Genomic DNA, 20,940 nt, shown 5'->3' with positions numbered 1-20,940 from the left:
ATTCCGTGTTAACCAATGGAAGAACCAGCAGGTGCAAAGTGCCTACTAGACCAAATGCTCAGTCAGGGTCAGGGACCTTGCCTCCCGTCCCCACAGTGTAGCCAGGAGAGGCAGAAGTCGCCACCACACCCTCAGCACCTCCACCTGGAGGGATGCAACAGCCTCCCTTTGGCCTCTCTGCCTCCTGCCTGCCACACTACTGGGTGCTCCTTTTAAAACCTCTCAATTGTTGCTCATCTCTGATAGGCCAGAAGCTCTTGACATGGCATTGCAAGCTCCCTGTGAGCTAACCCTGCCTCTACTCCTCACCACCACCCACTAGAGAGTCCCCCTTATACCTTTGCTCATACCGCCCCTTCTGCCTGGAATATCTTCTTCAACCACCCCCCTCCTCCCAGTTCTATCTTCTCCTACCCATTCTTTAAGGGGCTACCAAGAGGTAATGTCAAGAACCCCCGACTCTGCCACCCCCGATACATCTCAAGATGAACAGATGCTCCCTCACATTTTACGTATCTTTCTATTCATGGATTTATCGTTTCTGTGACTCCTCAGCCACCCACCCTCACCAGATCCTTGAGGAGCGAAATCGTCTTATTTATAACAGCATCCTTTGCCCTAACGTGGTGGCTGGCCCAATAAATATGGTTTGAGGGAGTAAAAGGCAAGAGGAAGTGGATTTGGAAGCATTGCTCACAAATGCCAAAGACCTAGATAGCTTCTACCCTCACTAGGACCACAGGAGAGAAGGGCCTACCCAACAAGGAGGGGCAGGGAACCCTCTCAGGGGCAAACAGAGCTGTGCATCCATCTTCCAAGGGCTCAAGGAACTCCAGGACCCACTATGTAAAACTTAATTATACCCTGAGGACACAGGTCCCCATAAGCACCCCCTTACCGCTCCCAACCTGATGCAGCCAAGGCCCCATAGCCAGACCCAGCCCTCTCCAGTACCCTGGGCAGCGAGATGAGACGTGTGGCCGGTTCCTTCCTCTACCAAGGGACGGGGCCTGGATCAAGTGATTCTTGAAGGCAGAACTGCTCATGGCAGGCCCTGGCTCCTAAGACACTCCCTCCCCCATTTCAGAGCCCCTCCCCCCATGTCATGGCAGAGGGTAGATGGGGTCCCCCAGGATCAGTTCAGCCAGAACTGGAGCACTGTGGGCCCCAACACATAAGGTGGGCTGCTCCATTGCCTACATACCTGGGACTCCTTTCCCGGACCTAAGACAAATGCCATTTTTCCCGAAAGGGGGAAGCAGGAGGGAGTCTGGAACAAAGACCCAATGGAGAAGGAGAAACCAGGAGGAGCTTTGAGATCAGAATTAAATTCTTTAATACAAAATGCTTTTTTTTTTTTTAAGATATATCTGTATTTCTTTGTTGTTGTTTAAAAATAAATATGTACTACGGAATATCTCGAAAAACTGTACTAGAGACAAAGATGTGATGTTAATATCTTTTTCCCCCACAATTATTACGGATAAACAGTAGCACCAATAAATAAATGATAACAAATATTAAAATTAAAAAAGGAGAGAGATTTAGTATGTAGAATTCTCTATTTTTTCTTGTTTTGTTTTTACATATAAAAAACAGAATAGCAATGTCTATTTTATCAGAATCACATATATACATAAACATATATATATATATATATATATATATATATACACACAAACGCAAGTTGCCAAATATATATATAGTCTGTAGATGTATATTGAAACCTTATTTCAAAGGAATGTGTGGTGGGGAGCCGGGGGCAAGGGGAGGGCAGAGCTGAGTGTTAGCAAAATTAAATATCTGCTCAGGACAAGCTAGTGACTGTCACCGATCAGGGAGAGAGAGATTGGAAACATGAATCTTAAACACAAAGACCGGTACATATAAGAGCGCAAGAGAGAGCAATAGAGAGATACATCTCATAAATAGTTGAAATTAAATATTAACCAAGAATACTGAAAAAAACCCTACTCTTTAATTAAATTAACTGTTTTAATTTCTAATTAAAAAGGGATATTAAATAATTATCGTATATAAAACACTTTCTCTGCCTCCATGGTGGGCACGTGGATCCTGCCCTGTCTCTCTGTGCCGCGGGAAGGGTCGGGTCTGGGGACAGAGGAGGGTGAACCACTCACACACACGCAGCCAGGTCTCCTGGGGGGACAGAACTAGTGGTTTCAATGGTCTGAGGACGTCAGGCCCTCCTGGGCTGCACCAGGGAAGGAGAGCTGGGAGATGGCCAAGGCAGGGGGCCCTTCCCTCGGAGGACAAGCTGCCACCAGGCGGCCCTTCCTCCACCAATGTCTCTCTTCTTTTCGCCAAGACCTCTGTTGGCGGCACCCTGGGCTTGTCAGGAGCAAGTGAAGAGTAGGTGAAGGCTGCCCAGTCTCCTGAATCTTCCAGGCAGTGCCCCTGGGGGCAAGATGCCCGTCCGTGCAGCATGTGGAGAGGATCCTCAAAGTACAGCAGTGTCCTGAGGCTCCCCGAACTCCTAGTCAGAGCCAGTGTCCTCGTCCCTGTACCTGTCGTCTGTCCATTTGACTCGGGGTAGAGGCTTGGGGCCAGGGCTGGGTTTGTCAGTGTCCCCAAAAGCAGGCCAAATTTGCCCCCGTGCCCTGGCCAAGCACGTTCCTGGGCAGGGAAGGGGACCCTGGCCTTCCTACGAGGGACCAAAAGATCATGCCAGAGTCTCCCCTCCCATCCTCTTCCCTGTTGGGATCTGGGTGGGGACAGCCTCCTCCCAACTTAAGTCCACAGCAGTCAAATATATCCAGTGAAGACACCAATAACATTAGCAATGTTAATTTAAAAAAAAAGAATATATATATTTTACGTATATATAAAATATATATATTTATTTTTATATATATATTTTATATATATATATAAAAGTATGTATGTGGGTGGGTGTGTCTACAGGAATCCCAGAAATAAAACTCTCTAATCTTCCGGGCTCGGTGATTTAGCAGCAAGAAAAATACAATGGCGATCCAATTCCAAGAGGGACCGTGCTTGGTCACCTGCCCGGGAATGCTTCTGCCGGAGTTGCGCCCTCCGGACCCAAAGTGCTCTGCGCAGAGTCTCCTCTTCCTTCATTTCAGGTTTCTGGATTAAGGATTGTTCTGGTGATGGTGGTGTGGTGGTGGTGGCGGCGGCGTGGTTTCTGTAGCGGTCATTCTGAATCAGGCTTTCCTGGTGAGAGGTCTGGTTCCCGAAACCCTGAGGGAGGCTCCTTCTTCCAGCCCGGCTCACCGCCTGGGCTTGTCACATCTGTGGGAATCAGAGGCCAGGGGTTAGGGCCAGGCACGGGGACACAGTGGTGAGGCAGGCAGCCTCCCCATCTTGGGGGCCCGAGTCCCTGCTGTGAATCCCTGCTGCAGAGATGACAGCAAAAGCATGGCCCTGCCTCAAGAAGCCCAATGTGAGGGGAGAGCCGGCCCCTGCCCATGGGTGGCAGCAGGGATGGGGGGGATGGGTTGATTAAGGCGCCAGAGCAGGAGCTGCATTCAGGGTTCCCACTGCCATTTAGAGCTTACAATCTAGTTGAGACAAGATGAGGACGTGGGGACATGTCATCATAGGCGACAAATGAACACGTACTAAAGAACTTGACACTTAAGAGCTGATGGTGACCAGAGTTGAGCCGAGTTAGTTAGGCAAGAGCCCCTGCAGAAAGGCATGCTTCAGCTCTGCCTGTGGGACAGGCATGGGGAAGAGGGTGGGGAAAGCACCCTGACCCAGGGCTCCGGCGGCTGAAAGGGAGGGTCTGCTCCTGGGGCAGGGAGTGGAAGGCAGCAAGGCGCTGAGGGACACGTCTCCCGTCACCATGCCCTCCCTCCAGGCCCTGGCTAGGGCCTCGTCTTTCTCCAACAGGCTGGCAGCGGCTGGCCCCGGGTACCAGGCTGCCTCTTACATGCGCTGTGTCATTTGTGGTGGGGAGAGGCGATCACTCACTGTGCTGCTCCTCTTGGAGCAGAGGGGACTCCAATAACTGTCTTGTCATGCCCCAGCCCCTGGGACTGATGGTCTTTTACCTTCTCTACTGTGAGAGGTCAGAGCAGGCCCTGCCCTTCTGAGAGCCTGGGAATGGGGATCCTAAGCCCCCAATTTGGGGTATTGAAACTCCTCCATACGGGGGGCGGTTTCTGGAGGTTGGGGTAACTTCTAGAAGCCCCAAGGTCACTTCACACACCCCGTCCCAGTCTCTCTGCAAAATAATCACCACAAAATCCCAGAATGATAAATCCTTGACCTTCTCCGAAGCCCCCAGGACACGTGGAGACCCCTCACTGGGCCCTAGTGTTAGGCAGAGCCCAAGCCCAGCATTCACATACACTTCCTATCTGCACGTACCACCAAGACAGACAGAAGCCCATGCCAACACCCCAGGGCCTGGTCCCCGGTATCCCTTGAACATCAAGAGGCACAGAACGTGGGGGTGGGGAAGGCAGCCACATTCCAAGGACTTTGTTAATGGAGCATCTGGACTAGCTGGGGGCACCCTGATCCTGCCTGGGAATCCCCATATAAGCCCCCCTCCCTGGCTGAAACAGGCTGGCCCAGAGGGCTTCCAGCCTTTGAGCAAAGGCCAGGCGGGTATAAACACCATTCAAGGCATCAAAAGATTGCCAGCCAACCTGTCACGGCTCTGTGCTCCTGACCTCATCCCCTGACCTCAGTCATGTATTCACTTACATACTCGACACTTTCTGAGGCCTCGCTGTGGTCAAAGGACAGAGGTACAGATGCCTGGAGGGTCACACGGGTGAATAAAAGCCAGGCTCTGCTGGAGGAGTTCACAATCTAATGTCAGGAAAGAGGGCATGCCCCCCGACCCGTCCATCCTGGAGGCATTTGGAATTATGTGGGCCGTCTGGGGTTGTCACCATGGGTACTGGAGTATTAAAAGTATCTAGTGTCCCCAAATGTTAAATCTCCTACTCGCCCTAAACCAACAGCAGGAGCCCAGGCCCTGGGGGACCCCAGCCTAAGAGGGACACACCCCCTGCCCCCATGAGAGACCCTGAGGGGAAGAGAACCCCAAGCGGTGCAGACTTCAGAGGGTGGTGGCCAGGCCCCCAAGGGTGTTCAAGCTTTATAGACGGCAGCACCCCCCACACCGAGAAGGGCCCTCGATATTAGTAGCAAGGTAGTAATAACAACGTCAGGACCAACAGCCACCACAGGACACCGCGGGACCACAGGACACAACACTCAGCCTGCGTCCACACCATCACATGAAGCCACACCAGTCTACCCCCTCAGGCAACCAGGGCAACCTCTGAACAGGCCCCGCCAGGCCAGGCCAGCGCCTGCCGCCCACCGCAGGGGCCTCGCGAGCAGAGAAGGCAGCCATCAATCACCAGGCAGGTAGCTAGAAGCCAAGCAAGCAGCTGGCCCCTCTCGGATGCGCGTGCACAAGAGCTCGTTCTCTCTCTCTCTCTTTCTCTCTCTCTCCCCATCTCTGTGTGAAGCCCCTCTCTCTGACTCGCTCGCCCTCTGGGAACCAACCTGCAAGTACGTTCGTTTAACTCAAGCTGCCTCGCCTTGCAACGCGAGTCTGTGTTTTTGCAGGAACATTTACACGTCTGCGGATCTTGTACAAACAAATGCTTTCTCCGCTCTGAGCAAGGCCCACAGGGACTGCAAAAAGGCAAAAGGAAAGACATCTAAGCTAGAGCGTCAGCAGAGAGAGAGAAAAAAAAAAAAAAACATGCAACACCCTCTAACAGTCCGCAGCTGCACCCCCCCAGCTCGTTGGCTGCTCCCCCTACCCTTCCATGCCCTAGAAGGATCCAAGTGCTGCAGCGGAAGACAGAGCGCGCGGCAGGAAGAGGCAGCACTGGCTAGGAAGCCTGCCTGCAGGAAGAGGCAGACACAGGGGCAGAGTGCAAGGAGAGGACCACTGGAAGGGGGAGAGCTGTCCCATGGGAACAAGAACAAGTCTTGGGCCACAGGGCCCCAACAGCTACCACCCCAGAGAGAGCACACCCAGACTCTCCTTCACCTGCTGGGATGGCAATCAGGGCCACCTTCCCCATGGGCAAGGGCTCGCGCCCAGGCCCCACCACCAGGGACAGACTGAAGTAGGGCATCACGGCCAGCCAAGCCCAAAGGTGGTGTCCACAGCCAGGCCACTGGTGACCAGAACGCCCAGCACGGCCTCCAACCCAGAGGAAGAGCCTCCAGACCTCAAGGGAGGTTTATGTGGGGGCCGGGGATTGAACCAGAGTAGCAGGCTCCCCTCCAGAGGCCCCAGGGCCACGAGGAGGGACTGCCATACGGTGCCTGACCCCACCCAATCTCTCCTCCTTCCGCTGACAACACACTGCCTCGCATCCTTCGCGCCCTTTCCTCACGCCACGTCTGCCCTCCCCACCACCCTCTGCTTCCAGACAAGTGCAAAAGCCCAGAGCAGTGGAAACCAGTCGGGCGAGCAGGCACCAGTGCCCGGCACCCGCGCCAAATGGGCCCGCCACCAGTGCCCAGTAGGTGAGAGAAAGGCGGTGCCCAGCCAAGCCGGAGTCCCCACCCCGAATCCTCCAGGTCCACTCTGTCCCCCCACCCCACCCGACCCTGGACCAGCCACGCCGTCACCAAATCTAGCCACTGGTGCCAATTAGTGGAGTGAGAGTGAGAGAGAGACACTGGGGCGGTGGGGAGAGCCAGAAGAGCCGGGGGGGGGGGGGGGGGGCAGAGGGGGGGGAGGGTTAGGGGGTCCCGCCGGTGGGAGTCTGACTGGGGGCCAGGGAGGCTCCAGGCAATGAAACAGCGGAGGCACCACGTACACGCTCCAGGGTTTATACCGGGATTTCTTGCGCTTTCTTTTTTGCCCCTTCCCCTTTCCTCGAATTGATTTTCTGGAAAATAAAAAAACAGAGACAGACAAAGAGAGAGCAAGGGGGAAGGGGAAAGGACAAGAAGCAGCGAGGAGGATAGGGCTCAGGGCACACTCCCTGCAACGAGGCATCAGGAGGCTGGCAGACTCCAGGAAAATGCGCAGGCCGGGGCAGCAGGCGCTCAACGGCTCCCTCTTCTCCCTTTGGCCACCCTGGGGTAGCCCACCCAGCCACTGACAATGCTTTGGCTGGGGAGCGGAGGGTGAGCGGGGGACACAGGACCCAAAGGCCTGCTCGGGGTGCTTGCAGCAGCTCCCGGTCCCAGGCAGGGGGTAAAGCCCTGTCCGCAGGCTCTTTGGCCAGCAACCCCGTAAAAGTCTGACCCTGAAGGCCGGGGGCTGTAAAAGGCAGGCCAGAGTTTGGAGAGACCTGACTAAATGGGGGTGGGAGCGGGGCAGGGGGCAGGAGAGCGTCCAGGCTGTGCTTCGGGCACCTTCCACCTTCATTTCCAAGTATAGTAGCAAAGGGGTCCCTTCCGGGCTCCTGCCTCTGCCAATCCCGGGGTGGGAGAGCAGCTACACTGGGAGCTGGCACAGAACCAGGGGCGGCACATGAAAGGCGTCAGCCTGCCCGGCCATAACCTGGGCTGAGAGGTGGAGATGGGTGTCCTCAGAGCCCCAGGCAGGCGGTAGGGTGGGGTGGGAGTTAGGGAGGCACGGGAGGAGGGGCCTGGGCGTCACTTGGCAGGGAGTTCTCTCCCCAGCCTGTCAAAGCCTGCTACACCATCTCACCAGACTCTCTTCCGAGCCCAGGCGAGCCCCCCACTCTCCCTGTGGGCAAAGCAGGCATTTGGGAAACAGGCAAGGGGGGGCAGGCTGAAGCCTGTTCTCCTCCAAGGAACCAGCACTCTCCACACCTGCCAGGCCAGAGGATGCCCAGAATGTGTGCCACAAGGGAAGAAATAAGAGGGGAGGGAGTGAGAGGGGCAAGTCTGCTCTCTCTAGGAGAAAGCACTGGAGGAAGAAAGGTCTGTGCCCGTGCGCGTTGTGCACACACACTCTCTCTCTCTCTCTCTCTCTCTCTCTCTCTCTCTGAGCCTACTGTCCCAAATCACTTCTCTGGGAGCCATAGCAATCTTGGAAGCTGGGGACTTAGGGAAGAGGCAAGGGGTTAGGGCTTCTCTGTCCCCCAGAGCTCTGGGAACAGACAGGATGGTGAGGGGGAGGAAAGGACACAGGTGCTCTCTCTCATTCTCTTTCCCTGCAGGCTTGTCCCCCACACACCCCTACCCCGGCCAGCTGCTCACCAGGTCCTGAAGGCTCACTGCCCCCAGACGGCACCCCCTGCTCCATTCTGACCCAACCGGCCACACTAAGCAACTAGAAGCCTCAGAAAAGGACCAACAGTCAACTCCTTCCTCCCTGGCCAGGAGGGCTGAGTGGCTCGGGCCTGCCTCACCCCTGCAGGAGGGTATCATCAAGAAAACACCTCAGCCAGTCCCGAGTCCAATTTGCACCACCACAGCAACCACCACAAGAGGCCGTTTCCTCTGACACGCAAAAGCTGGCCTCTCTGCCACCCTCACCCTTTCCCTGCTGTGGGTGACGGGAGACTAGTACCCACCCCCTCTGGCACACTAAAACTGCAAGTCCTGGACAGGAATGACCTGGAGACCCGGAATGTATCGTCTCTTTCAAAGGAAGCTCCGGGCTCCAGGCTGGGTTTTGCCCCTAATTCAAGAGCCATAATCCTTGAGTTTGCTCCATCCCACTACTACCACCACCAGTTCTTCATGAGGCCAATTCCCCCACCCAATGAAGCCATCAGACCCCCTGACAGAGGAATCCAAGAGCCCCAAACCAAGATAACTGGCCAAGGAGAGGGAGAGGAGCTAAAGTCATGGCCACTTACTTTTCTTGCCTTGCTCTATCTTTCTTTGGTCTGCAGCAGGTAGAGAAAAAGAACAAAACAGAAAGAGGTTCAGATGGCGATGCTAACAGGAGTAGCACCATACTATTTATGACTTATCAATGCAGTTTCAATCCCCTTAATGTAACATAAATCATTTAATCCCTCCAGCAGTGCTATGAGATATGTACTACTATTGTGCCCATATGACAGATGTAGAAACTGAGGCACAGTGCAGTAAAATTAAAATGCCCAAAATCAGCTGGAAGGCAGACGGAAGGCAGAAATGGCTAACAAGTGGGGCATGCTTAACCCTCCCGCCGCTCTGCTGAACCAATGAATCCGTGACACCATCCTCACCTGCATTCACATTTGCTATGCTGCAGGAAACTCATCTCCCCTATGTGCTGGCCTTGATGAGGTTTGATCCGCATAATCTAGAGGGAAAGGAAGCAGATCACAAGGTTAGTGACCCAGCCAGCCATACCCAGATGGGACACCCTGTGGCTCTTGCCACTCAGCACCCAGGGGTTCTACTGAGCAGGGGAGGGTGGTAGAAGCAGAAGGGACCAGGGGCTCTCCCAGAAAGAGCCTCAGGCCCACCCCAACTCCCAACCCTGCTGACCTCAAGGAGCCCCTGCTCTTCTGCACGGGTTGGCCAGGCTGGGAATTCAGGTCCTGGGTTCTTGCCAGTCCCCATCCCTCCCCTCCTTTCATCCCCTTTAGGCCTTCCCCTGACCCCTAGCAGCTACCCAAGAGCCATCTTCCCTGGGGTGTCAGAGCTCCCTCCGACCCTATCCTGGCTGAGATGGGTCCCGTCACTGGGCAGCACCAAATGACTGGCTTTTAAAACTTTCCATGTACCAGGCTCATCTGGCACCCCAAACAGAGCCCCTAAGAGTAAGGGCCCTCTTCTTCCAAGAGAAGAAGAGAGGGGCTCCTGTCACAGGTGTCAGCTCCTTCTGAGCCCAGGGGGAAAGGTCACAGAGGGGACTGTGGCAGTAGGGACTTGTGGGGAACCCCAGATCAGGAAATTCAGGCATCTTTTTCTCCCAAGAGGGCAAGACTCCTCATGCCTCCCCCTGACTGACTCAGGGGCAGGAGCTAAGCAAAGGGCAAGCCTGGTTCCTTCTCTGAAGAGTTGCCCAGGAAAGGGCTGGGGACCACCTGTTTCCCCACATCTCAGCCCGCTCCCACCCCCTCTCCCCACAGATGCCCACCTGCATGGTGATGTTGAACTCCTCAGTGGGCACGCACTCTAGGCCCTCATCATTACAGCAGCCCCCACACCGCATCAGGGGCACGCAGGATGGCTTGAAGATGTACTCGATCTCGTCAGGGTACTCCTGGAAGATGTCCACCAGGGTCTCAATGGGACGGCAGTAGCTGCGCTGGTAGACGTCCATGAACTTCACCACTGCATGGGACGGGGTGAGACATGAGGCCAGCAGGTCACGTGAGAGATGGCCAGCCCCTCTCTCCACCCAGCCTTGTAGGGCAACCACTCGGGGTTCCCTGGGAGAGGTACCCACTACTGGGCCAGTCAGTCCTTCCAAAACTCTAGCTCAAGTCCCTCCCGCTGTGGTTGACAGCCTTCCCTAAGCTTTCCACTACCGGCACTGATGAAGGTCTGGTTTTATTCCAAAGATCACATGAGGCTGTCAGGTTCTGGGGGAGATGGTCAGTCACATCTGATCCCCCTGCATTGTCATGACAGCTGAGCCAACTCCCAGGTCAACCTTGAGGCCAGAGGACAATTCAGGCATCAGTACCCTTGCTGGGGGGTGGTCTGAGTTTCCCATGAAAGGAAGAAGAGCCCGCTTGGCAAACCTACTCCCTGTTTCCCTACAACCTCTGCCATACCATCCACTATACCAACAACCATTTAATGAGGACTTAGTATCTGCTGGACATTGTGTACAGGAGTCCACAGTTTTCGTCGCCAACAGTTCTCCCCACATGACACTATGACATTCCAGTAGGAACCTCATTTTACAAAGGGGGAACTGGAGGTTCAGAGAGGCTGAGGAATTTGCCCCAAGGCTGCACTTCCACTAAGTGGTACAGTTAAAATCGGTCCTGACATCAAAGCCTTCCCAAGGCAAATCATGTGGAAGCATGGTGGGGGTGGGGGGGACACTTCGCCACCTGCCAGACCCCTCCCCAGACACGGGCTGGGGAGACGGTGAACACCAGCACAGGGGCTGGGCCTGCCTGGCATCAGCAGGTGGCAGTGGGTGGGCACACTATGCAGGCCCTGCCAGCCACCGATAACCCCGCCCAAGAGGGCAAACTGCTTGCATCATGGAAAAAACGGTGCTGCCACTGCAGCCACGGAGCATTTCTAGAAGCTGATCTGGAGGGAGGGCAGGGTAAAGACAGCTTCCCAGGCTGGCCATGGAGCCTGGGGTGCACTGGAGCATGAAGGGGTAATTCTAGGCCACAGAGGCGGGGCTCCTGGGAAGAGACACTCAGGACCTGGAGTGATGACTCTAAATTATGGCCCAGCCTGTCCCACTCCAGGGTGCACACAAGCACGTGTGCGCGTGCACACACACACACACACACAACCACTACCACATAGTAATCCTCTCCCTGAAATGCTTTTCCTCCACACAGCAGAAACCAGCAGCATCCAGCCCATGAAGAGGTCCAGACCCTGGCCATGACTTGGTGTGACCTTGGGCCAGTCCCTCCCTCTCTGGCCTCACACTGCACATCTGTAGTAGTGGGTTGGGTGGATCTCTAAAGATCGCTACCGAAACTGAGACCGAAATTTGGGGTTTTGTCTCTGTTTCCGGCCCCCCGAGAATAAGCGCTCTTTCTCAGCCCAGGCAACACAAAGTTTGGAACCTCACCAAGGCATCTGAAGTGCAACCCCCTAGCCTACCTCTCCCCAGAAACTATAGCTGAGTCTCCTCTTCCCTCCAGAGGGTGAAGGAAGACGATCCTCGGGGGAGTGGGCATGTATACAATCGGTGGGTTGAGGAGAATTTGGGGAGCTGAGGGCAAGGGAGGGGAAGGCCATAGGTGTGAAAACAGCAAGGAGAGCAGGGGGCAGCTCCCAAGCCAGTCCCTGGCCTTGCCTGAGGTCTACGTCCCCTATGCAGACAACAGGCACAGAATTCTCCTCCACCCTCAAAAGGGTTACGGTAAAGCTCTGTCAAAAAGAGTACAAATGATGAAGAAGCCCTTTTTCAAGCCAAGTCTATATCAAAGATGACTAAGAATTCTTGACCTGACATTTTGTCATGGCTGGGGACAGAGGTGGCCCAGGCTTCGGAGGCACAAGGCCCAGCCCAGGACAGGAAAGCAGAGAGGTCTGGCCTGGGCCGTGGCAGTTGGTAGCTAAGGGTAAAAAGACACAGACTAGGAATTCCCTTGAAAAGCTGCCTGGAATTCCCAAGGCCATAGGAAGGAAGGTGAGGGGACAACTTCCCCTATACCCTTCGTACCCCAGCCACTGCCTCCAAGGAAAGCTGGCCTGCTTTTGCTCAGGCCATGGACATGCATCTACCACAGCAAGCTTTTTTGCTTTTCCTTATTTCTTGAAGACAATCCTTCCCCAGCAAACAAAAAACATTTGTCTTGCCTCTCCCAGACCACAGAGACCACCAGGAGGCTTATGCGGGCTGATCATATCCTGGGATCCAGGAGCCTATGGGTGGCACAGGCTGTGGAGTGGCTGGGAAGCCAGGCCCCGGGGCCAAGGAAAGGGCTCTAGGGCGTAGGGAAGCAGAACCAGCTGGGCATCACCACTGGCCCAGGGAGTGTAAACACTGCCCTTGGTCACTACCCTGGGCCACACTGGGTTTGGGTCTGGAAAACTGGCCTGGAGGGAAGACCAGGCCCTTGCCTCCTCAAAGGTGGGGAGCTAGGGGGGGTGGCATTGGGCACTCCTCCCCTACTTTGGAGCAGAGGTCAAATTCAGTTGGGTGGGTGGGTGGGGAGCCAGGGCTTCCCTAGAGAAATGGGAGGATCCCTACTCCAAACCACAGAGGAACAAAAGGCAGGTGGACTCTTAGTTGGGCAGGGGGCAGGGCACCTGGGAGCTACAGCTTTGCTGGTCCAGAAGGGAAGTTCATAGCACCCAAACCTATCCCACCCAGAGGGCAGAGGGAGCCTGCAGGGCCTTCTCTCCTACCTCCTAAAGGAGTACATACTGTGGGGGGGGGGGGTCTCAGGAGGTTGGGCCCTCTGCACCTCCAGCTCATGTACAGCCAGTGTGCTGAACGGGCAAGGGTCACGGCCCCCTCCACACAGACCCCACAGGTATGACAGAGCTGGGCTGGATGTGACACAGAATATCCATCCTCTCCTGGGGGCAGATGGGACAAGAGACACCTCCCTCGACACCTGGGATCTTTGAACACTGTCTTCCTGGTCTGTGCTCATGGCTCCCTCTCCAACTAAAATTTTACTGGGAAGAGCAGAAGGAAAAGGCAACAAGTTTTAATTCTAGCAGAGGCCTGAGTAGGAAAGAGAGTCCTCCAGAATGAAGGGTTACTCTCATGGTGCTCCCCTCTTCCATTCTTGATTTCCATTCCAGTACCCTTCCTCCCCCACCCCCTACCCCCACAGACCTGAAAGAAAGGAATCAGGCCTCCCCACCCATCCCCTGGGGAGACAGGGGAGACAGGGTACCTATCCCAGAGCTACAGGGACTCACCTTCGTGGGGTTTGTGCTCTCCTCCTGCCATAGGCGCAGCCTGGGACCACTGAGGACAAAACAAAGAGCAAGGTATGGGCATGAGCAGGGGTACAGAGGCCCAGCCACCCACTGACCAGCAGCCTGTGGCTTCTCCAAGACTTCTGAGTGGAACAAGGCATCTGCCCAGCTCCCCACAGCAGAGAGCGTGCCCACCACCCCTGTGCTGCTCCAGTTGTGAAGGAAGAGAAAGAATGACCAGATGTTGGGGGTTGGAGAACCGAAAACACAGGAAGAAAATACTAGAAGGCTGTGCTGTCCAGGTGCCCACCCCTTCCCCACAGTTTCCTCCCCACCCCCCACCAGCCCATTGCTGAGTTCAGTGAATTTTCTCAGCTCCCCTGACTCCCTGGTCCAAAGCCACGGGTAAGTAGTAAGGTCACATAGGAGGACAGATTTGGACTGGGGCAGGAAGGAAGGACAGGGGGCGAGAAGAACAGCATGGTGACCTTCTCCTGCTGACATGACAAATACCAGGGTGAGCTGGTGCTAGGGAACGAGGGGGGTGCGGAGGACCGAAGGACACCAACCACCCTCCCCCACCCAAACTCCTCTGGCCTCCGGAATACTCAGCAAATATCCTCAGGTATATTCAGCAAACCCACAGGTTGCCTAGAAGGTAAAACCAGGGAGAAAACCCTCTGGGAGGCGAGAACCCCTTGTCTCCCAGCACGCAGACCTCCCAGGAGCCCGAATGTATCTCCAAAGCCCTGAGCCTCACTGAGCTCCTTCCCTGTTCCCTAGTTTCTTCACCGGCCAGACTGCGGGGATCCCAAGCCCCTCTCAGGGAGCTGAGCACTTTCGGCAAATTCAACCAGGAAAGCCTTTATGCCTTAGCACTGCCTAGCCCCTAGGGGGCCCCCTGCACTACCCAGGCCTGAGGCCTCCCCTCTCCCTCCTATCCCTCCCCACCCCCACCAGATCATTTCTCCCCTCCCCAGAAGCTGTGAAGGTCAACATGCCCAACCATGTGGACCTGACAGCTCCTAGCAGGCAACAGCTTCTCCCAGGCCTTCCAGAGGGCCTTCGGTTCTTACCAGCTGCCCACCCCACCTGCCCCTCTTTGGGGGCAGATCCTGGGCAGCAGAACTGTACACCAGCCCACGGAAGTGCAGACCCCACTGACAAAGTCTGTCTGTCTGTCTCCTTCCCACACAGCCCCAATACACGCCGGATCCCCCAGCCTTGCCCCTTAGGGCCAAGATCAGATAACAGTTTCCAGGATCCCAGCTGGGCAGCCTCCCGCTGTGGCTCCCTCGGGGACCCCCGGGGGTCTCCACCTTAGGCCCTGGCCCATCTCCAGGATACCCCTTGGCTGCCTAATGCCAAAATTCTCCCTATGCCCTCCACTCCTCCTGGGCCCCAACGAGGAAAGGGGACAGAAATATAAACCCCTCCAAGGCCAGGGGGCACTGGGAGAGGCTGTTCAGGGCAGGGAGGGGCCAGGTGCCCTTCTCTGGGGGCCTCTGAAGGTCACACTGTGGCCAGGCGGCCACTCCTCCCTCCCTCCCTCCCCCCCCCTCCCCTTGGAGGCCGGGAGCCAAGGCCTTTGTGCCAGGGTCTGAGGCACTCAGAGTGGCAGCAGGGACCCCGGCCCATTTCCCTTCTACCTCTCTTCAAGGGGGGACTCCGTGGCTGAGGGAAGGCATAAGGGAAGAGCATGAAGGACCCCTTAGTGGCTCTGAAAAGCAAGTTGGGTGGGCAAGTTTTGGAGTTCCAGAAAACCACCTGCTCCTGCTCCAACACCCCATTTCACCAGGACAAAGTGTTTGCAAGGCTGGCAGGAGCTCCTTCCTAAAGTGGGGGTAGGGAGGAGGAAGCTAGTCCCACAATGCCCATGCCACGGCAAATTTTAAGCCATTTTTCCAGAAAGTGTAAAGTGGACTGAGGAGGCTCTTGAATCCTCCCTTAGCCCACCCCCCACAAAGGCTAAAGCAGGGCTCGGAAGTGTGGGGGAGGGGAGCGCAGCAGACTGTCACCAAGTCGGGACTTTAGGTAGTCTGACAAAGCACCGGAGTGGGCCCCTGCACCCTGACCTCTGACAGCGATCATCCTTTCCCTGGCCTCTGGGGTCGGAGAGGGGTTACGCGGCTCTTCTCGGCAGAGGGGAGGGAAAAAGAAAAACCGAAGGGTGGCAGGGGCTTCTCTCCGCGGTAGGGAGGAAGTGGGGAAGGGGCGTCAAGAAACCCGTCCTCGCCCAGGAAGGGGCTAGGGGCTGGGGACGGCGGGGAGGGGTGCGGGGTGGCTCTCCGAGACCTCGGGCTAGGGATACCTCGAGAGGTCACCTTCCCGCGGAGGGCCCGCGGGGGGAGGGGCGCCGCTCGCCGCCCGGGGGCTCCCCGCTCGGGGCCGCCGAGGCTCCGGGAACACGCGGCCGGCCAGGCCCGGGCTGATGTAATCGGCTCCGCGCCGCGCGCGCCCGGCCGGGCGGGGGAGGGCGGGCACCGAGCGGGACGCGAGCGGGGACGGGCGGGGGTGCCTCGGCGCAGGTGGCCCGGCGGAGACCGGGGGTCCCCTCGGCGATCCACCCCGAAACTTTTCCCAAACTCGTGGCGAGGGCCCGAGAGGTCGGGCGGCAGTGACAGCAACCCCCCTCTCTCGCCCGCGCCCTGCCCCCTCCACGCTCTCTGCCCTCCCTTGGTCCAAGGTCCGGGCACCCCCCTGCCCACTGGGCTCCGGCCCCCGCCCCCGCTGCCCGGGCTTCCAGTTCGTCGGGGACCAGCGGCCAGAGGCAAACTTCGGCCGCCCGCGGCAGCGCAAGCCCAGCCCCCTCGGCCTCCTCCTCCGGCTCCCGCCCTCCGCCGGTCGGCCCAGATCGTACGTGCGGTGACTCTAGTGGGTGGGCAGGGCCCGCGTGGGCGGCGAGATTCTCTCCGGTGCCCTCCCACCTAGCGCGCGCCCCCTCCCCCCACGCGAACGAGGATCGAGGGGGCAGCCGCGCGCCCGGTGCGCAAGGACCCGCGTGGGGTTCGGAGCCCCCACGCGCGCGCTCGCACGCACGTCCCCAGCCGGGAGAGGCGCTCGCAGCGGCCCGCGACGCCCGGTGGGCACGGCCGCTTACCTTGGCATGGTGGAGGTAGAGCAGCAAGGCAAGGCTCCAATGCACCCAGGAGAGCAGAAAGTTCATGGTTTCGGAGGCCCGGCCGGGGCCGGCGCGGCTCGCGCTCCCTCTCCCGCTCGGGCTGCGGGGCGGCCCGCTCTCCTCGGCGCCTAGGCGGGCTCCTCTTCCTCCCGGAGCCGAGGCCCGGGCCGGGGCCGGGGCCGGGGCCTGGGGCGCGCGCGCGGCTGGAGCTCTGTCTGCGCACACAGCCGCCTCACCCGTCCATGAGCCCGGCTCCCGAGCGCCGAGTCGCCACCGCGGCCCCCTCTCCTCTTCCTTCTCTTCTTCCTCCTCCCCCTCCTCCGACTGCGGCTCCTCCCGGCCCGGGCTCGCACTTCTCCCGGCTCCGCTCGGCTCTGCTGCCCCGGCGCGGACCACGGCTCCTCCGGAGCGAGAACAGCCCAGAAGTTGGACGAAAAGTTTCACCGCAACGCCGCGAGCCCCGACCCCCTCCACCCCGCCTCCAGGCGCGGGCTCCGGCTCCTGCCCGCGGCTCGCCGCCGCGGCCACCCTCGGCCGCCGGCCGGGGAGGAGGTGGGCGCTGGGGCGGGGGGCGGTGTCTGTCGGTCTGTCCGTCAGCGCGGCTGGTCCGGTGCGGGGTCCCGACGGGGAGGGCTCACGCCGCGCTCGGGCGGGCACCCCCGAAAGCAGGTCACTCACTCTGCCCCTGCCCTGTCGTCGCTCGCTCGCCCGCGCGCGCTCTCTGACCCCGTCTCCCTCTCTCTCCCCCTCTCTCTCTCCTCTCTCTCTCTCTCTCTTCCTCGACTTCTCTCTGGAGCTCTTGCTACCTCCTTCTTCTCTCTGCTGGTTTCCAAAATCCGAAGTGATTTGGGGAAGTAAAGGCGCAATCTCCCCCAAACGGTCGGCCCGGTTTAAGCGGGGAATGGGAAGCAAAAAATAAATTAAAACGGGAAAGAATGTGGGTTTTAAAATTGCTTAAGAAAAAAAAGGAGGAGGGTAAGCCCTGGATAAATGAATTCGGATTCCAGTGCGGAGACCCCTGGCCGGTGACCCCGCCGGTTCGTCCGCCTAGCCGCTGCCTCCCGACCCAGCGCCGCCGCCGCCGGCTCCACTCGCCCCCCGCGCCGCGGCCTCCTCGCAGCCCGGCTGCCCCAAGCCTCTGCGCTCCTACCACTAGCGGCCGCTTAAAACCAAGGCAGGCCCCGCCCGGACCCGCCCTTGGCACGCCCTGGGGGCGGGGACGGGCCCGGGCTCCAGCCTCTCCGCCAACTGCCCCGCGCGCCCCTCGGGCCTTCCCCCGGGACGTGGAGCGAAGCCTGCCCTCCCTCCCGAGCGAAGGGGACCTCGACCCCCTCCCCGGTTCACAGCCTGAAAATTGCCCCCCCGCCCCCCTCTGCCCAGACACACACGCGCCCGCGCGGCCTTGGGGGAAGGGAACAGGAAAGTGAGGTTCTGTGCGGCCGGGGCTCCAGAGCTATCCCTTCCTTACTGGGAATATTGGAGGAAGGGGGGGCCGCGGCGGGCGACGAGTCGGACGGGGACGGCTGGGAAGAAGGACGTACAGACCTATTGGAATCCTGGCGTGACCCCTGGCCTTCTCCCCACTCCAGCACTCTCAGCCCGCCCCCCTACACACACACACACACACACACACACTCACTGACACACGCGTCCTCGCTCTCACGCAGACGCTGCTCTCCCAAGTTCACCCAGCAACCTTGTGGTAGCCGAGCGCCCCCTAGTGACTGCTGCCTGCACGCCCCAGCTCTGGCGCAAGAGGGAATGGGCTTCGGGAGGAGGGTAGAGGGAGGCTGCCCCCTCGTCGCGGGAATTCCTGACCCCCCACGCAGTGGCATGTTAGGGACTCAATGGACCCAAGTGCGGAGAGCCCGATGCTGGGTGCAGGAGGCGTGGTGTATCCGTGCGGACAGTGTGCCCATCTGGAGACCTCATCTGGCCTGCTGACATCAGAGTGAGCTACAGCCAACGGACTGGGGTGACTGGGGTCCTTTGGGAAGTGTCCAGGAAAGCTTCCTTGGGGAAAATTATTTGGCACCAGGTTTGTAGGGCTGAAAATGGGAAGCCGTGTGGTTCTGGGGTTAGTCAGTGGCCCAGAGGGAAGAGGACCTGTTGGAGCCCACGTATGCACTGTGGAGTCTGGCAGAGCCCAAAGGGAGAGGCAGCCGGGCAGACAGAAGCCCTTGTTCCTGCTCTCCCCCCCACCCCAGATGTTGCCAGGGAACTGAGGCCAGGGGGCTGGTGGGGGCGGATGGAGGCCAGGGCCTGAGTGATGATTCAAACCTACTTACCAACACTGAGGAACGTCTGTAGGCCAGCTGCCCGGAGCTCCCACCAGGCTGGGGGCCAAGGCTTCTATCGGCCCCAGCCCAGGCTCTCAGCTCATCTTCTGTACAGAGTTGGGGTTTCTTCTCAGGACCCCCAGCCCCCACAGGATCCCTTGCCTACTTCTCCTGGCTGGCAACCTCTCTCCTCTTTCCTCCAGCAACCCCCCACCACCACTCCCTTCAAAGCCCCCTCTCCCCAACTGCCTTGCTCTTCCCTGAGTGCTCCCCAAGGCCCCCTACCCCACCCTGGCATATAGGAACCAGCCTAGAAAAATTCCTGGTTGGGCTTTGACCCAGCAGCTCCCAGGTTCCCCCAGAGAACAAGGAGGGGGCTCTGATACCTGAGGGGAGAGAGGGACCAAACCAGTCTCATTTTTCATCCAGATCTGGCCAGGGCCTGGCCCAAGGCTGATGTAGCCTCTGTGAGTGCCTGGGCCACGAGCGCAGCAACTTTCCCCAAATGGACCCAGACGACCCAGGGAGGTTACTCAGCTCACCCCTTGCCTCGGCGCATGGTACTGCGGTTTGCAGAGGGTGCTGGGTTACCTCTTTTATAGCCAATTCCATGGGACTGGTGTCCTGAGGGCCCTATGAGCAGAGGGGCTGCCCAACCCCACCCCATCTTACCCTTTCCATCATTCATGCCTCCCGTCCTGCCTGCATCACCTGGCAAGCTCCCCAGCGACAGTGACAAGGTCTTTTTCCATTTAGTAAACGTTTGTGTGCTGGCTCAGGGCCCCTCTCGGGCCAGCCTCCTTACCTAGGCTCCATGCTCCAAACTGCTGTATGGGATACGGAAGGAAAGCCATTAAACTTCCTCCTTCCAACCTGGTCCGCGTCTAGCACCGCCAGAGCACAAGATGTTGGTGCTTTGGCAGAGCTCCCCTCCCTCATCCCTGCCCTGGGGCAAAGAGAGCCCAGGACCGAGGCTCCCAGCAGCATTAGAAGGGGCTTGCTCTGCCACCCTGCACTGCATCCCTCCTCAACCCTGCCTTTCCTGGCCCTGAAAGAGGCCAGAAGAGGGTGTCTTAGTTAAAGATCCTGAAGTTCCAAAGATGGGTGGTCGTCAATGGTCACAACCACCGAGGGCTTTCCCCAACCTGAGCCAAACATCCCCCATGGTAGTATTAAGTAAGGTGTGTTGCAGCTACCTATTCGAGTCTCCCTCTGTGCACTTGGCCCAGAGAACCAAGGAAATGAAGGAGCAGAATTGCTTCCTTGCGTGAAGGGCTTTGGACCACCTTCACTAAGGTGGGGAGGAGTCTCCCACCCCGACCCTTCATTTCAAAGACAAGTTTGGTGACTCAGAACAGGGTTGACTCTGCATGTTACCCCCAGGGTGGTGTCACCAGCTTTGCCAACAACACACTATCCTGATGTACAACCCCCGGCCAATGCCCCCATTACCATCAAACTGAGAGCCGAACATACCTAGGTCTTGAAAAAAGGGAAGTCAGAACCACTAATCAACAATCATAAGACCACATCAAGTCTCTTTAGCACTGTCTCCTCCCACACACTTACTCTCCTCCACCAGACTCAATTCCACCATCCTCCCTCCACAGGTCGCTGCAGGGCAGGGAGTGTCAGAACAAACTGAACCCCCAAAGAATCCCAAGTGCAAGGAAGGACCCAAGGTCTCCTAGCAACATGGAGGGTGGGGCATGGAGCAGACATTGGCTTAGACAGAGGTCATGCTGGGTCCCCTCCAAGGGCATCCTTGGCCCCATTCAGAGGGCTCCGGACCAGGGCAGCCTCAGCCTATAGCTCTGAAGCAGTTCAGAAGGAGCCAAGGAGGAAGGGGAAGGTGTTCCAGGGGAGGGGGAAGTGGGGAGAGCGTTGGGGGGGAGAGTGGAGAGAAGAGCATAAAAGGTAGCCAGGAGCCAGCAGTGGCCCAAGACAAAGGAAGTAGTGATCAGGCCTAGGGCACAATAGTTGTACTTTGTCCTAACGTCCTGTCACTCTGATGTTCAGGGAAGCTCTTGCCTGTGTGGGTGTGGGCAGTTAACCTCCAAACCCATGGATGAAGGGACAAAACCCCTCCGAAGTGGAGAAAAAAAGGTGAGGAGAGAG

The 20,940-nt window shown here is 57.9% G+C and overlaps 1 protein-coding gene across 1 annotated transcript; it reads right to left on the bottom strand.

Annotated features, from left to right (window-relative positions):
• Positions 1 to 1,312: 1,312 nt before the first annotated feature.
• VEGFA (vascular endothelial growth factor A) lies at positions 1,313 to 19,525 on the bottom strand. The gene is made up of 9 exons (XM_049092587.1): positions 19,495 to 19,525; positions 18,832 to 18,929; positions 13,423 to 13,471; positions 9,974 to 10,170; positions 9,114 to 9,190; positions 8,757 to 8,786; positions 6,795 to 6,866; positions 5,518 to 5,649; positions 1,313 to 3,276 (listed from the first exon to the last, which is right to left on the bottom strand). Exons 1-9 carry the CDS (start codon positions 19,508 to 19,510, stop codon positions 3,255 to 3,257), a joined length of 693 nt encoding a protein of 230 aa, XP_048948544.1. The 5' UTR covers positions 19,511 to 19,525; the 3' UTR covers positions 1,313 to 3,254.
• Between the last annotated feature and the right edge of the window lie 1,415 nt (positions 19,526 to 20,940).

Source organism: Canis lupus, chromosome 12, assembly GCF_003254725.2.
Source record: "Canis lupus dingo isolate Sandy chromosome 12, ASM325472v2, whole genome shotgun sequence".
Lineage (NCBI taxonomy): Eukaryota > Metazoa > Chordata > Mammalia > Carnivora > Canidae > Canis > Canis lupus.
The sequence above is the reverse complement of the archived record's forward strand: the minus strand, read 5'-3'. Positions and strand labels throughout refer to the sequence as shown.